The sequence below is a fragment of the Hippocampus zosterae genome, chromosome 16, assembly GCF_025434085.1.
Source record: "Hippocampus zosterae strain Florida chromosome 16, ASM2543408v3, whole genome shotgun sequence".
Classification (NCBI taxonomy): Eukaryota; Metazoa; Chordata; class Actinopteri; order Syngnathiformes; family Syngnathidae; genus Hippocampus; species Hippocampus zosterae.
In genome coordinates, this window is record NC_067466.1 from 8,827,719 (window position 1) to 8,843,242 (window position 15,524).

The window sequence follows — 15,524 nt, forward strand, 5'->3', positions numbered from 1 at the left end:
CTGATTCATTAGTTTGTGTACCAACTCACATTTTTCTTGCAAACTTATTTTCCGATTGTCATTACACCCCTAATATACTTCAATAGTGAATACATATACATTTTTTTTAACGTGTTACTTTTTCCATACATGGAGAAAGAAATGTAAACAACATTAGTACAGTGTAATACTGCTGCCGCAATGGGTTTATAGAAGGTATAATATAATCAATGATCAATGCTATTGGCAGAAATAGTCAGCCCCCCAAATCAAATGCTGCTTATGGGTCGGCTCAGCATTCAAATGTATTGATGCTAAAACTATTTGTGTTAATTCACATGTCCTTTTGCACACTCTTGACAAACAAAGTGTTTTTTTTTCCTCCCCAAAGAAAAATATTGAAGTAAAGTTCAAAAGCCACCTTAAAAGACTGTCGAATGGTTGATTGTGACGTGTGCTCATGTTGCCTTCGGGCATGTTGGAGGAGCATGCTGAGTGACAGTGGGTCTGACGAGTCAACCAGCTGAGCAAGGGACATGCACTGCCTGGTGTCACTTCCTCACTCCCCCACTCCCTCACACGACCACCGAAATGGCCGGCTGGGGCACCTTCTTCTTTTCCCTCCTGAACTACAAGACGGAAAAGTATGTCATCGCAGAGAACAGGAAGATCGGAATACTGTTTCGAATCTACCAATTGGCCGTGCTGGGATACATAATCGGGTAAGGTGCAATCATGCTTTGCCCCCGGCCCATTGTTTCTGTCCAAGGGTGGCTTTGCATAAACTAACCTTCGGCAAAGTGATTCACAAAGTTAAAAATAGTTGTGCCTGTGCAAGTCCCGTGTGTTTGCTTTGCTCCGTTAAAGTGGCAGAGCATGCATGTGTGCGTTATTATAAAAACTCGGTAACCCTTCAAGCTGAGCGAGAAGTCAGACCACTGTGTGATGTCATACCAAAGCATATAAGGAAATTATGAACGTGAAATCAAAGCGTTGGTTCCACTACAAACAGAAAATCCATGTTCAAAATGAATAGCTGATTAGAATGCTCCAGATTAGAAAATGTCTGACAAAGAGTAAGCAGCACGACTGCCCATGGTGGTTAGCACATCTGCCTTGCAGTTCTGGGTTTGAATCTTGGCTCCGAAAAAAACCCCACACACACTGTAAATTTCCCAAAGGTGTGAATGCTTCTTTGTCTGCAGTATATGCCCTATGAATGGCTGGCGACCTGTCCAGGGGTGTTACCCCGCCTCCTGCCCAAAAGCAGGCTCCAGCTCATCTGCGGCCTAACGAGGAAAAGGACATAAAAATGGATGGATGATTAATAACATGGCAGCAGTTTGATGAAGTGTTACTCCATCCATTAGGTGGGTGTTTGTGATGAAGAAGGGCTACCAGGAAAGAGAGGAGGCCATCCAGTCCTCCGTCATCACCAAGCTCAAAGGCGTCACTCTGACCAACAGCTCTGAGAGCGGCCTTCACCTGTGGAGTGCCGAGGACTACGTCATTCCACCAAATGTAGGCCCGCCGTATATTAAAACTTCCCCCAACATCAGACCTTTCCTCAATTGTAGCTCTTGTCAAGTGGGATTATGACTTGGGCGGGCTGATGTCGTTAACAGCAGCAGCATTTGCCTGATGAGATTTAACCGTATCGACCTTCTCCGGGGTGTGTAATTCATTTACCGGTAACCTTTTCCTTCATCATCACAATGAATAAAAGCTTAACTGTATTGTGCAGGGAGAGCAGGTTTTCTTCGTGGTAACAAATTACATTGAGACCCCCAATCAGAGGCTGGGCTTCTGTGCCGAGGTGAGTGTACGCGTAAATGGCTCATTTCAGAATTGGAAGACAAATCAAAGAGCAACAGTTTGAAAAAGAGAACATTTGTCGGATTTGGATAATGAATTGATTCTATGAAGAAAAAGCTCGGTGTTACCATATATTTTGTTATGTTTTGAGCAACCCTGTTACAGATACTAAGGCACCTTAAAAACATATATTTACAAATATATACATGTATATATACAGTATAATATATATATATATATATATATACATTTTGGTATTACAGTACTGTACTTGAAGTGAGACGGCTCTGAATAAGTGGGTTACAAATCAGTGCTTATGTTCGTGTTTTTGCACAAGACTTACATGGTAGCTGTGTTAGCTGCAAGGCTAACTGGTTAAGAAACACTTTGCTATATGGTTAAAAAAAAATTTTTTTTTGTCTTTTTTGGTATGTAGCTGCTCACCAAATTGGGGGTGGGGGGAATATAAAGTAAAAATATTTAGGCGTACCCATGGGCTATTTGGTAATTTACTATAAATTATATTTTGTAAACACTGCATATAGCTAGCTACATTTTGTCTCAGGAAAACTATACACAACATGTGCGTGTTTCCGTATGTTGTACACAGATGATATGGAAAAAAAAAATTGTCTTCCAATTCTGTCATGCCTAAATATCATCATTTCTGCATTTGAATTAACTTTATGTGTCATGTATGCATCACAGAGTTTCAAGGTACCTGATGGCCAATGCTTGAGTGATGATGACTGCACCGAGGGGGAGACTGTCGTAGCGGGGCATGGTGAGGAGCAATTTATTGTCAATACCATGTGAAAGCATGTGTACTACTTTGTCATTTTTTTGTTAACTTTTCTTGTGATAGCGGCGCGGGCACCCGCAGCGGCTCCTCTTGTTTTCTGTTGAGAGGGAAGAAATTTCATCTGTGCTGTATGTTACACATACAGTACATTTGACAATAACGTTTATCCAATCCAATCCAAAAAACACGTCTCGTGTGCCTTTAAGGGATGTGGCCTAGTGAGTGACGTCAGGAGCTGAAATCAGTCGGGCCGGCCATTTACCACATGAGCATCTGCTCCATTTTTTTTCATTTTGTATTTGGGATTTGACTGTTTATCTCACCACCACCCAGCAAAGAATCTTTGCTCTCTCCATCAGGAATTAAAACAGGCTTGTGTATAAACAGCACCGGCACTTGCGAGATTCATGCCTGGTGTCCTGTAGAACACAGCAAAAGACCCACGTGAGTACCTCAAGACATTTTCAAACCATCTATTTTATTTTTGCCAATACAGTCCATAGAAAGCTGCCAATCCTTTTCAACAAATGCTCCGTTTCCGACATTCCCTCCCAGAGTGCCATTACTGAACGAAGCCGAAAACTTCACCATTTACATCAAGAACTTCATCAGGTTCCCAAAGTTTGAATTTTCCAAGTAAGTGTCCGCAGGTGGTGAAGAGCGATGGTGCGCCTCAGATCTCAGGGCGTCATTCCATCGATCAGTAAGCGAGCTGAGAAATCTATGTAGCCCATGCATGTTTTAAATAACTTTAGGGTGCAGGGAGCTTTCTATTAATACGGCTTGTGCATTACTCTCACTGAGACGGTGAAACAGTCATGCGAGATGCCCTTGACAGCGAGCCTAACTGTGGACAGGTGTCACGCGAGAAGCCCCCCCACCCCTTTCCACTGTGGACAGATGGCACTAGTCACGGCAATTATGTATATGTCACGCGCTCATTGAAATGAAGTAAGCGTCCTTCTTCGGCATCCTGACACTCGTAGTCTTTTTTGACCGGATGTAGGTGATATTAAGTGGCATTGTTGAAATCCACACGCTCTCGTAACGACTTTTAAATGACGGCAGGCGTGCCAACGATATGCTAGTGGCTGACTGACAGACATGCGGTACTGCTTATGTGCTGTCGAAGCTTTTTTTAAGTTGCTGAGCATTCAGGTCCAAACTCGAATCAAGCATGCTTCACAAACTAATTATTCTGATCTAAATAGAAAACAAATATGCTGTGTGGAACTTTTTAATGTGACATCACAATACAGATCTTAAATCCACCACGTGGGCTCCTTTAGGTAAACAAAGACAGTATATCAAGAACAAGCCCCCCCCCCAAAAAAAGTGATGCACATCCTTTTTTATGAGGAGTCACAAATGCCATGACCCCTGTCATCACTATCCTAGGTCCAATGTTCTTGACACCACTGATGACAGCTACTTGAAAAGGTGCTCCTATGACCAAGTGGACCATCCTTACTGTCCCATCTTTCGCCTCGGAGATTTAGTCAAGTGGGCGGGACATGACTTCCAGGACATGGCTGCAAAGGTACTCAAGCGCCAGAATGTAATAACAAATACTGCCGCTTTCCTTTTTTTCCAACAAAGTAAACCAAACTATTCATGCAACGTGAAACAATGGGGCGGTTGACAATCAAAATGTAGACCACTGGTGTCAAAGTCAAGGCCTGGGGGCCAGATCTGGCCCGCCACACCCTTTTAAGTGGCCCGCGAAAGCAAATCAAGCATGTCAAGTTCCATGGTGCTTGCTAAAATCTGAACACAAATTTCAAATTGTTATATGTAATCCGCAATAACAGTCATTATATTTGACTCCTGATTGTAAAAATAGTTTTTGATCAATTTGTTGTGCGCTGTGTATGCAATATATGGAAGGGATTAAACAGTTATATGGTTTCCCAAAATTCATAACGGCCCTCAAAGGGAAATCGTAACTACAATGTGGTCACGACAAAAACGAGTTTGACACCCCTGATGTAGACCCTTCTTTTTGATTGTTATACAGTAGTTTAAAAAATGACTGTCATCTGCAGAAAAGCAGAGAAGAAGAAAAATGATCAGTGTTTTTTTTTCCCCCTTTAGGGGGGGTCTGTTGGTATCCTAATTGAATGGTACTGCGATTTGGATAAGGACTACTCTCAGTGTAATCCACAATACAGCTTCACCCGTTTGGACATAAGTTTGAACAACTCCGTCACATCAGGATACAACTTCAGGTACATCATCTCAGTCATCCCAAGTTTTCGTTCTAACTCATCCACCTGATGCCATTGCCTTGCAGATATGCCAGATACTATAAGGATCAAAATAGGGAAACCTTTCGCACTTTATATAAAGTATATGGAATTCGTTTTGACATCATGATCAACGGCCAGGTAGTAGCCGTAATTGGAGAAATTAGAAACAAATAGGATTCCAGTCATAGCCACTGCACTAAATGTACCTTGTTTTCTCCACTCCTTGCAGGCAGGAAAATTCAACATCATTCCTACAATAATTGCCATCGGCTCTGGTGTCGCTCTTCTAGGAATAGTGAGTTATCTTCATGATATTGTCGCTGAGTTAGAATAACACTGTCACACGGGATGAAATAAAAGTATACGGTGTCTCATTCTCCTTGCAGGGAGCCTTTGTATGTGATATGATCCTACTGTATATGATGAACACCAGTTCCTTCTATAGAAACAAGAAATTTGAGATCATCAATTTCAAGTAAGATTTGTATCTGCAGGCCTTTTTCAGAGTGTAGGGGCAATGATACTTTCCGCGAAGAAATTTCAAGTTAGAGAATTGTCTTATCTCTTCACACATTGCTGCTTTTCATATTTAATATCGTGTGTAGTCACTATATGGTGTAGTACACTTGCCTGACTTGTGTGCGTACGGCATGGGATTGGTTGACACTCAGTGACGGTGTGAATGTGGCCGTGTATGGTTGTTTTTCTCTACATGTGCCCTGTGACTGACTGGCGACCAGTTCAGGGGTTATTCCGCCTTTTGCCCGAAGTCAGCTGGGATAGGCTCCAGCAATTCCCGCGACCCTCTTCAGGGTCAAAAAGGATGGATATTGGATGTAATTCAGACCGGTTTTCTCACATATTTTCAGAAATGGTTAGCTCACAATAGATTACAGACCCACCTGCGATATAGTGACGCATAAAAAAAAGTGTACTCCCACCTGTTTTCAACACATTTAAACATATTAAAACAGACTTCAATGTATTACTTGGTGATCTTCTAACTCCGTCTCACAGTTCTGCAAGTAAGACATATAATGTGAAACGCCATAGAAGGGCTCATTCAAATTACCATGGATGTTATCGTAATTATAAACTCAAACTGTTCATGCAACTTTCCATAACGCTCTTTCCCTTGAAGTCCTCTGTCGCCCTCTAGTGGAGATGTATCACCTCACACTTTGAAAAGCGCTGGCAAACTGGAGTAGTTCATCCTGGCTTTAAAGATAACGTTTTTCGTTAAATAAAAAGATATTTAAAAGATAACGTTTAAATCCGTTGGCTCACCTCTCCCTCACTGATTCTTCCAGGAAAGAGCGGAATACAATCAGAGAGAAGAATCGGGAAAGGGAAAGGAAATCGAGGAAACCAGCTGCAGAAAAGGGGTCTGCCAACTCCATGAAACAGATAGATGATACTGAAGCCATGGAGGTTCAAAACAAGGCAACAGAGGACAAGCGGGGTCCCACCATTCCACGTAACACCGGCCAGCGGTACACCTCCACCCTCTCTCCACATGGTGTGGAACCAAAGCATCACATCACATTTGTTTCACACAATTGAAAATAGAAGGAATTGCAAGGCAAAAATGACCCGCGGCGGTGGTCTCGAAAGGTGGAACCAAAAAAAACTGTAACTCACTCATCACTTTAGTGACATGGCTGCTGGCTTGTCACCTGCTCAGAGAGACCGCCTTGACAACTGCACCTGTGTAAAGATATACAGGAAGAAATGTTGCATTTGCCGGCTGATGGAAAATGGAATCATCGACAGTTCCATGAACATAGGACTCATCTCAACATCAACCTTGGCATTTTGTCGGATGCCATGCTGAATCTTTGCGTATTCATTGCCATTGTTTTAGCCAATCACTCCTTGACATTCGATTTGCATGATATTTTGAGTTGATTTTAACGGTGCTGACTGACTCTAGCCGCCAGTCACCTGATCTGGAGAAATTGTCATTCAAAGTGGATTAACCCTGTTGTTATACTGTGGGTCAAATTGGCCAATTCTAAAATCAATTAGGAAAGAAAATAGAGTGAACTATCCTCTTTGAGCCTCACAAGAGGTAATAAAACTACAGTAAAAAAAAAAAACCCATACCAGAGCTAGGTCCCTCCTCCCTATCCGCTATAAATACCGAAAAACGAGGAGAAATTGATGCTTCCCCCATTTTTATTATTTATTAAACCATTAATACATGCTATGATCCCCAAACACATCTTACATTTCCCCTTAAAAATAAATGTCTCACACATCAAAAGGTGCCAACAGAGCAAAAACATATGCGATAAAAAGGCTCTCTAACTTCCGCTAGCGACCCCGGCTAAATTTCGCTCCTCCTCTACATACAAGGATCTTCATCTTTCCATCCAGTTGTGTCACTTCAGTATGCTTCCTTGATCATTTAAAAGTACATTTTAGAATATAAAGTAAAATGCCTCAATGCAGCAGAGTTAACTGAGGTGACACACATTTGACAGATTTAGCCTCTTTTAAAACTTAAAATGAGTAAAAATATTGTATACATGTGTGGTAAAATGTTGCTTCACCTTAAAACTACAAATAATTTTACATACGCATTGAAAATATTTGCTGAAAACATCATTGATTTTTAAAAATGTCCCTAAGTTTCTTGACAATTAATTAACCTATTTCACAAAATGTTTGTGGCTCATCTTCAAGCGACCTGGACCATGTCCAATTTTAACATCAAATTTGCCCATCATTGACTTCACTGATGCCTTGATGCCATGATTCGTGCGATAAATTCAACATGTCTGCCTGGTATTGTGTGCGACTGTACAAATGTGAGTGTATTCCGATATTCTTTCAAAGGTCTTATTGCTGCAAATGAATGCATGTCGCCTCGATAGCAAGTAAAGCAAAAAAGAAAAAAAAGATTTGACAGATGCAGATAAGTACAGATGTATTTATTCCAATCAGTAATCACATTTCTTTGTATTGAACTTCAAGACGATACAGAAAGGTGCAACAACAAATAGTTGCACCTTGTTTAGGATATGATGTGCTACTGTCTGTTAGACTACATCCAAATAATAATCCTGGGTAGTATCATAAATCAGGTGAGGCCTGGAGTTATTAAAAGGCATTGTTGAGTGTGTGAGGAGAAAGGAAAAATGTCATGTCAGCAGGTCATTATGGAATAACATTAAAATCTATTTTTGGCTCATCTACAGCTCAAACAAAATGCAATTAGTTTAAGGAGAATGCGGGTTATTTTAGTACACGTGCACCATTCCATAGAGGAAAGTCCAGAAGAGGACGTAGGTGAAAAGACCTCCAACCAGGCCCCCGGTGAAGAGGAGCCGCCTGGATTTAAAGCACTTGTTCCATCGTCGTCCGGCCTTGAGAATGAGCAGCAAAGACAGGAGGAAGGAGGACAAAAAGTAAAAAATGAAGCCATACAGTCCCGTCAGGCCCAGGATACCGGCGGTAGCCCCGGACAGCGCTGACACGGAGGTGCGGCAGTAGTCCAGGACGGCGGCATTGCCCCTCATGGCTACTTCGCTGATGAACTGCGGTCCTTCTCGTTTGGCTATGACGGCTGCCATCTTGGCTGTGGTCGTACGGCAAGTTTCTGCAAAGAATGCACAATGCGTTTACATTTTGCAAAGAAATTTTGATGCAGTGACACAAAAAAATACTGTTATTCAAAAATGTTTTTGTCCCGTCAAAAAACGAGATGAGGCTAAATAATTTCTAAATTTTTTCCACTCTAAATGTGACCATATCATTTGTTCAATTCAAATGATATAGACATTGAAAAACTGGGGAAAATAAAAAATGTTCAAGAACTTGCTTTCATATTGGTGTGGTGTTCTTTTGGTGATTAGCAGTGTTGTGTTTCCGTAAAACATTATGATTATCATGGCCCAAAAATCCAAAGTTGGTTTGGCCAGTTAGGGTAATTCAAGTGTGTTTTTGCACGATGAAGTTGGACTTGTTTTCTTTCTGAGATGAAGCGTCAATCTTGTCAACTTACCCCATGGCTCAGACATATGAAGAGGACAAACTCCGACCTCATGACACCCTCCTTGATTTATTTACTTCTCATTTTTCATTCATCCAGTTCTGAGCTGTGCCATATTGCCCCCACTTGATGGTGACTGTCTTCACTGTGTTCCACAACATAAATAGAGCCTAGGAATTTGATTTTTACCCTTCTCCTACCTTTCAACAGTGAAATCCAGGGCCAGAAAGTAAAATCACTGCCACGGCTTGGCTTTAGCCACAGGTGCTTCAACCCAACTGTCAAATAAACCAGCTGGTTCGTGGCAGGGATTGTACTTTCTGCAGCTAGATTTCCCATCTCTGCCTTTCAACGAGAGCTCTCTATGGACTGGCATGTGCTGCAAGAGTAACTTCAATAATGAAAGGCTACTACTACATCATCTTTATTTTGGGTCCATCAAAGGCATTCAATGGTGTTGGGGGTGTACTCACTCCCACATTCAACATGCATTTGCATGCGCTTGGTTAGAATATAGCCATATCCACAGCTACAAGAGGGTGTGAACACCCTCTCCGATGTTAGTTTTTTTCCCCTGTTGAGTTGTACAATTGACAGGTCACGTGACCGGGGAGGGATTTTTTAAACTATTCATGTTGACCCCATTACGTTGTCAGTAAGAGAGCATTTGAACAAGGCTGCCCATTTCTTTTACAGATACTGTACAGCTGTTGCAATCTACACCCGTGTATTGGAAGAAATTTTGTTTTTGACTATAAAGGACAGTTCATCGGTTTGATACGTCGATGGGTCGCTATATACTGTATATAAATAGAGTTAAAGTGTACAAAAATACCTGATCAACGTACAGTAGCACAGTCATGTGTAATCCTGACATGAAATGACAGACCAAAAAACATTTGTCGTAAAACAGGTGACACCAGCGGTGTGTGACTTTACCCTGTCTTACAACATGCAATCTAGGATCACTAGCGCCACCGTGCTAACGCCGTGTTCATGCTAATGCTAACTATGATTCTTACCGGTGGGTAAACGGCTTCTCGGCTCCTTACAGCTTAATCACAGATGCATCGTGTGTAAAATATGACTTCGTCAACTTGAACGCGGAACTGCTGCGAGCGATGTTAGCAAAATGGGTGAGGTAAAGCCACCTTCATTTTTATCAATCTGCAGTTGGAGTCCTTGCCAGTCAGTTCCCGTCCATGCTAGTCGCGGTGCATTGTGGGAACTGGAAAAAGTACCTACCGTCATCACAAATGAGGATGCCAACGGTGCATTCATAATAAAACGTAGGATTTTATTAAAGTTTGTGTAGGCAGCAAATATATTGTTAATTGAAGAAAATATATATTTTTAAATATGTAGGATTTCCTACGCAAATATTTTTATTAGAATGACCTACTGAACGAGTAGCCCCAAGTGGGTGCAGTAATACTGTACACTTGTGTGGCTACTGGGTCAAACACCGACGAAGAAGAGTGTGTTGATCTGTTGCCTGAGGGTCGTGTGTGACTGTCACTATGCATTCGTACATTCTGGGTTTAGATGTGGGCACCACATCGATTAAAGCAGTTTTATTAGAAAGCGATTCAAAGAGTGTCGCTGCAAGCCAGAGTTTGGCAACTGCTTCTGACATAGCCGATACAAACGGGATAAAGGTAAGTGATCGACATACTCACAAGTGACCTAAAAAAACATTCGCCGTCAACATTTGTGTCCAGGCCAAGGAGCAGGATACCGCGCGTATTCTGGACACTCTCAACCGGTGCGTCGGGCTGCTATCCAAGGACAAGCTGCAACATGTGTGCAGCATCGGGGTATCTGGACAGATGCACGGGGTTTTGTTTTGGAATGCAAAGAGCGGTAAACACGTTGTCTTTTTTCGCCAGTCCTATATTTCTCCATATTATTTGTATTCATAAATATGTATCATATAGTTTCTCGGTGTAGCTTACGGTTGGTGCTTGGCGCAGTGTTAGAATACGATGACATTCTGTACAAGAAGGCACACTGTGTTACCACCATTCCGTTTTGGGCCTCTGAAGGTGTTTAATACAATTATTTACAGTTATTATGACTTATATGCTACTTAATATTCTAATATAGAGGATGGTTGTCCAGTATATGTACTGCCACGGGATATCATGGAAAGCTGATGTTTGGTTATTCATGAAATAACACTAGTACACCGCATTACAATTTTACAATACTGCACTAATTAATCGGGGACTGAAATCACTTTTCTATTGTCTTGCAACAAAATATATTAATGGGAGTCCCAGGGATGTCTTTGTATTAATACAAAAGTGAAAAGCAATATTAGTTCGGACGGATTCTAAAGTATGAACATTTCTTTGCTTGCAGGTTGCGATTGGTCCAGAGGGGACCTCAGTCAGTTGATCACCTGGCAAGATGGCCGCTGCAGCAATAGTTTCCTGTCCTCCCTTCCAAAACCAAACTCACACCTCAGCGTGGCCACAGGCTTCGGGTGTGCGACCATTTTTTGGTACATGAAACACAGGTGAGCAAAACAGACATACACTCAGGGCCATAAATATTGGGACACAATTCTCATCTTTTTGGCTCTAAACACCACCTCAATGGATTTGAAATGAAACAAACAAAATGTACCGGTACTTTTAAATACTTCTGTGATTCCTAAAGTGTTCATCCGTTTTGGATCGAAATACCCTCAAATAAAAGTAAGGAGTCAGCAGTTTAAGCACACCTCGTTTTGTTTCATTTCAAATATATTGTTGGGGTGTTTAGAGCCAAAACAATGTGAATTGCATCAGTGTCCCACTATTTAAGGACCTGACCATACAGTACGTCAACGTAATTATGGCTCTCTTGTAAAGTTTAAATATGAGCGTGATTCTTCTGCAGGCCCGAGTTCCTAAAGGACTTCACTGTCGCCGGCACCATTCAGGACTATGTGGTATCCATGCTGTGTGGGTTAGACCGATGTCTCATGACACCTCAGAATGCAGCCAGCTGGGGTTTCTACAACACATCCGCCGGACAGTGGAACGTGGACATGTATGTAAACGTCTTTCTTGTATTGTTGATTTATGTGCTAACGGTGTGTGAGCTTTCTGAATATTAGGTCTAACTTAAGTACTAAATGCATGGCATTCTGTTCAAACTGATCGTGTGAGACAACAGTAGTGTTTTTGTGTGCGTGCATCTTCTAGTCTCAATGGCGCCGGCTTCCCTTTGCACCTGCTTCCTCAGTGTGTCCCCTCTGGTGAGCTGGCGGGTCACACGCGCTCTGACTGGCATGGCATTCCCGCTGGCACGCCAGTAGGGGCCGCCCTAGGAGACTTCCAGTGCGCCGTGTACTCCTGTTTGAGTGCACAGACAGATGCAGGTGAAAGAAGTAATCTTCTCTTTCTGTTGTCCAGTGAATCAATTTCGGAAATGTCACATCGGCCATGCTCCAACACATTTTGTCAGGTTTTGTCATGAAAATCTTGGAGTTGTGTAACAGAACGAAGATTGGCGCACATGGATCCTCTAAAGCTGGGCACATACTGTACATACTCATTTTTATCATCTTAACCAACAGTTCTACATTTTTAATCTCACACCACAGGTTGGGAATACCTGCACTGCATACACTCAATCTACTTTGTAAAAACTGCCTTCATTGTTCCTTGCACTTGAAGTAATCAACATTTGTTTTAACCCCAACTCACAAATCTGCACGTTTTATGCCCTTAACGTCCTAGTTCTTAACATAAGCACCTCAGCCCAACTGACCTTCGCCATGCCAGCTGACTTCAAACCTCCCGACTCACCACAGCCCGAATCCTCTATTGCCTTCTTCCCGTACTTCGGCTCGTCATACTTGGCGGTGGCGGCGTCACTCAACGGCGGCAATGTGCTGGCCACGTTTGTAGAAATGTTGACTGGCTGGATGAAAGAACTTGGTGTGTACTTTTATTGATCATGTTATCCCACGCATGCATTTCTGCGGTGGTGTAAAGTGAAACTCCTTGACAACGAAACCTACATGGGCGAAAATCCCCCCTAGTGTGGAAAAAATCTTCATGCATTAACACCATTCCCACTTTCCTGCCCCCCATACAACAAAAGAAACCCCTATTGCGTTATACGAAATATTTTTCTCTCCTCTTGCCTCGCGACGAGATTCACTACAACAAAGTCTAATCCAACAGCGACCTCTACTGCTTCGTTCGGAAACGGCAACAGCAACCACCATACTGGTTTACACATGCGCAGTAGTCCAGGAAGTATTTGTTATTGTTAGTTTCAGGCGCAGCAAGAACATTGCATTGCTAAAATGGCGACAAAACGGACCTTTGGATGTCAAGCAGCTAAGACAAGAAGAGCTCTGATACTGGAAGAGAGGGTAAAAGTGATCAAAATGAAAGACTGAGGAAGTAAAATAAAAGACATTATCCAAGAAATGTATGTAAGTGAAAGTGAATGCTGATCATAAATTTCGCAATCTCTTTCCCTTTTTTTCTTTGTACACTGACTATATGAAGTGTCAGAAAAGAGTATGCTCATACTTATGCACTATTGGAATAAAAATAAAGAGTACACATACGTTTGTGTGTGTGTGTGTTTACATCAGAGATCAAATTTGCTACAGTGAAAAACCCCCTGTTGTGAAAATTTTCTTGCTGCAAACATGATTTTGTTGTAGAGGAGTTTCACTGTATTCGAAAAGGATGGTCAATTGTATGATTGCCATTGTAACAATTCCACTTCGTCTCCATTGCAGGCGTGGAGCTGAGCGAGCAATCTTTATATGAAAAGATGATCGGTTGTGCTCTGGAGCAAGAAAGCAGCGACCTCACAGTGAGTCCGACCATTCTGGGAGAGAGGCACGACCCTTTCGCTCTGGCTAAAGTGACCAACATCTCCGCCTGTAATCTCTCTCTCGGTCATGTGACCAGAGCGCTGTGCCGCGGGATCCTGGAGAACCTGGCCTCCATGATGCCCCCTGAGCGCCTGCGGCAGGCGGGCATCAAGAGTATAGTTGGTAGCGGGAGCGCCCTTGCGCGGAATGAGGTGCTCAGACAGGAAGTGGAGAGAGTGTTTTCTCAATCGGTCGTATATGGACAGAATGCTGACTCTGCTGTTGGCGTTGCTTTAGTCCTCTGCGATCGACTCGGATCGACCGATGGCGCTTCTCCTGTGGTGAAATGACAAATTTGAGCCGCTTCTTGAAGATGACAAAGGAACAGTTCAATGAACGAAGTGCCTGCCTTACAGATTTTGCTGGCAATTGTCTTATTCTGCTTTTTTTAAATAAATAGCTTGGGTTATATTTTATGGATTAAAGGACAAAAGCAACTATGGTATATGCCACTGAGAAATTAATTCGTTCTCGAGCATTGCACATTTGAATGGCACCTTGTTTCTCATCACTTTATGTATATTGATTGCTTGTACTGTATATTGATTATGGCATTTGACAGATAATCAATGAAAAATGCATTAAAAAGCGATATGAAAATGGTTTTGTTTATTTTGTGAATTAAGTATTTGATCTCAACAACTCCCACTGATTGGCTGCTACCCATGTGATGAACAGCTTTGCACAAAAGAATTAACTTCATACATTTTAATCTCCCCATCTTGGGCAAATAGTATTTTCAGAAGATGTCAAGAGACAAGTTTCTAGAGCTGCATCAGAACTGGAATGGTTTACAAAATGAGAAATTGAAAGACGTGATCAGAAGGCGATAAAGTCTTGGTGCCATCAATTCAAAGGCAAAGATGCACAAAATGAGCGTCACTTCATTGAGCTAGTCCAAGCTAGACAATGGAGGCTGATGATGAGGAAAAAGGAATGGAGCAGCCTCAAAGTATCATCGAACTGCTTAAAAAGTCACCCTCACATGCCTGCTTTCAGACGGCCAGTGAATTTCTCAATGACCCAGAGAAGGTTCGAGAGATAAATTCAATCCCTCCCAAAGTGGGATCTAATATTTATCACCTTATTCCAATTTTTTAAATCATGTGAGTGCGATTGCAAACGCTCAAAGACAATTTCAATTCGCTTTGCATTTAGCATTGTTACATTCCTCCAGTTGTCAATTTTCCCTCGCTGTTATCCCGAATGACGACTTTCATTCCAAGTGCTAATTGTTGTGGTACAATGACTGGGGAATTCTGTTGTAACTACAGTAATGTCTCAAAGACAACAGGAAGTAGCCGGTTGCCACACTGAGTGAGCCTGTACTTCATGGCCAAAAATATCACACAGTGATCACGGGACCAGTGATCATCCCACATGCACACGCAAACACAGACACGTTGAAGGGAAACTAAACACACAGTAATTTGAACCAGAATGGGCTAAAAAGGAAACCATGGCTTATAAATGTTATAGGAGAAAGAAGGACCTAACGTTTCGATTAAAACGGCTAGATGCTTCGATATGAATTGTAATATGTAACAAACCAAAAAAAAAACCATTTGGACATTTCATATTTTTGGTGCATATACTGTATATTTTATATATATATACATATATATATATATACACAGTACATACATACACATATATATGGAGAGAGAGAGAGTGATAGACCTTTGTAGGTGGGACATCAAAGGATCTGGAAGGTGCCCCTGAGGTCATCATTGGTGATGTTCACCACACCCCCAATCTGAAAAATCACCAACGGATCGCCTTGTGGTGGCT

The 15,524-nt window shown here is 42.0% G+C and overlaps 3 protein-coding genes and 1 long non-coding RNA gene across 5 annotated transcripts; 2 read left to right on the plus strand and 2 right to left on the minus strand.

Moving 5' to 3' along the window:
- The first annotated feature begins 424 nt into the window (after positions 1-424).
- Positions 425-8,044, plus strand: p2rx5 (purinergic receptor P2X, ligand-gated ion channel, 5). Its single transcript, XM_052047929.1, has 12 exons — positions 425-701; positions 1,350-1,500; positions 1,724-1,795; positions 2,503-2,578; positions 2,956-3,040; positions 3,152-3,232; positions 3,995-4,136; positions 4,691-4,824; positions 4,890-4,983; positions 5,075-5,140; positions 5,232-5,320; positions 6,156-8,044. Exons 1-12 carry the CDS (start codon positions 571-573, stop codon positions 6,406-6,408), a joined length of 1,374 nt encoding a protein of 457 aa, XP_051903889.1. The 5' UTR covers positions 425-570; the 3' UTR covers positions 6,409-8,044.
- emc6 (ER membrane protein complex subunit 6) lies at positions 7,767-9,139 on the minus strand. Its single transcript, XM_052047982.1, has one exon. It carries the CDS (start codon positions 8,421-8,423, stop codon positions 8,091-8,093), a length of 333 nt encoding a protein of 110 aa, XP_051903942.1. The 5' UTR covers positions 8,424-9,139; the 3' UTR covers positions 7,767-8,090.
- Positions 9,140-10,146: 1,007 nt separating this feature from the next.
- Positions 10,147-11,374, minus strand: LOC127588962 (uncharacterized). The gene is made up of 2 exons (XR_007959241.1): positions 11,247-11,374; positions 10,147-10,663 (listed from the first exon to the last, which is right to left on the minus strand). It is a non-coding gene; the product is annotated as an uncharacterized LOC127588962 (long non-coding RNA).
- shpk (sedoheptulokinase) lies at positions 10,355-14,327 on the plus strand. 2 transcript variants are annotated; one of them, XM_052047903.1, is made up of 7 exons: positions 10,355-10,500; positions 10,564-10,705; positions 11,207-11,363; positions 11,729-11,881; positions 12,037-12,212; positions 12,574-12,774; positions 13,596-14,327. In XM_052047903.1, exons 1-7 carry the CDS (start codon positions 10,363-10,365, stop codon positions 14,021-14,023), a joined length of 1,395 nt encoding a protein of 464 aa, XP_051903863.1. In that variant the 5' UTR covers positions 10,355-10,362; the 3' UTR covers positions 14,024-14,327. The 2 variants fall into 2 exon arrangements, with proteins under 2 accessions (XP_051903863.1, XP_051903864.1); XM_052047904.1 differs by lacking the exon at positions 12,574-12,774.
- Positions 14,328-15,524: the final 1,197 nt, after the last annotated feature.

Excerpts from the sequence above, each read along its gene's own strand:
- emc6 (XM_052047982.1), bottom strand. The coding sequence starts at position 8,423 with ATGGCAGCCGTCATAGCCAAACGAGAAGGACCGCAGTTCATCAGCGAA.
- shpk (XM_052047903.1), top strand. The coding sequence starts at position 10,363 with ATGCATTCGTACATTCTGGGTTTAGATGTGGGCACCACATCGATTAAA. Across the intron at positions 10,706-11,206 it reads GTTTTGGAATGCAAAGAGCG|GTTGCGATTGGTCCAGAGGG; the intron begins GTAAACACGTTG and ends CTTTGCTTGCAG. Across the intron at positions 11,364-11,728 it reads TTTTGGTACATGAAACACAG|GCCCGAGTTCCTAAAGGACT; the intron begins GTGAGCAAAACA and ends ATTCTTCTGCAG.
- p2rx5 (XM_052047929.1), top strand. The coding sequence starts at position 571 with ATGGCCGGCTGGGGCACCTTCTTCTTTTCCCTCCTGAACTACAAGACG. Across the intron at positions 3,233-3,994 it reads CCAAAGTTTGAATTTTCCAA|GTCCAATGTTCTTGACACCA; the intron begins GTAAGTGTCCGC and ends TCACTATCCTAG. Across the intron at positions 4,137-4,690 it reads TCCAGGACATGGCTGCAAAG|GGGGGGTCTGTTGGTATCCT; the intron begins GTACTCAAGCGC and ends TTCCCCCTTTAG.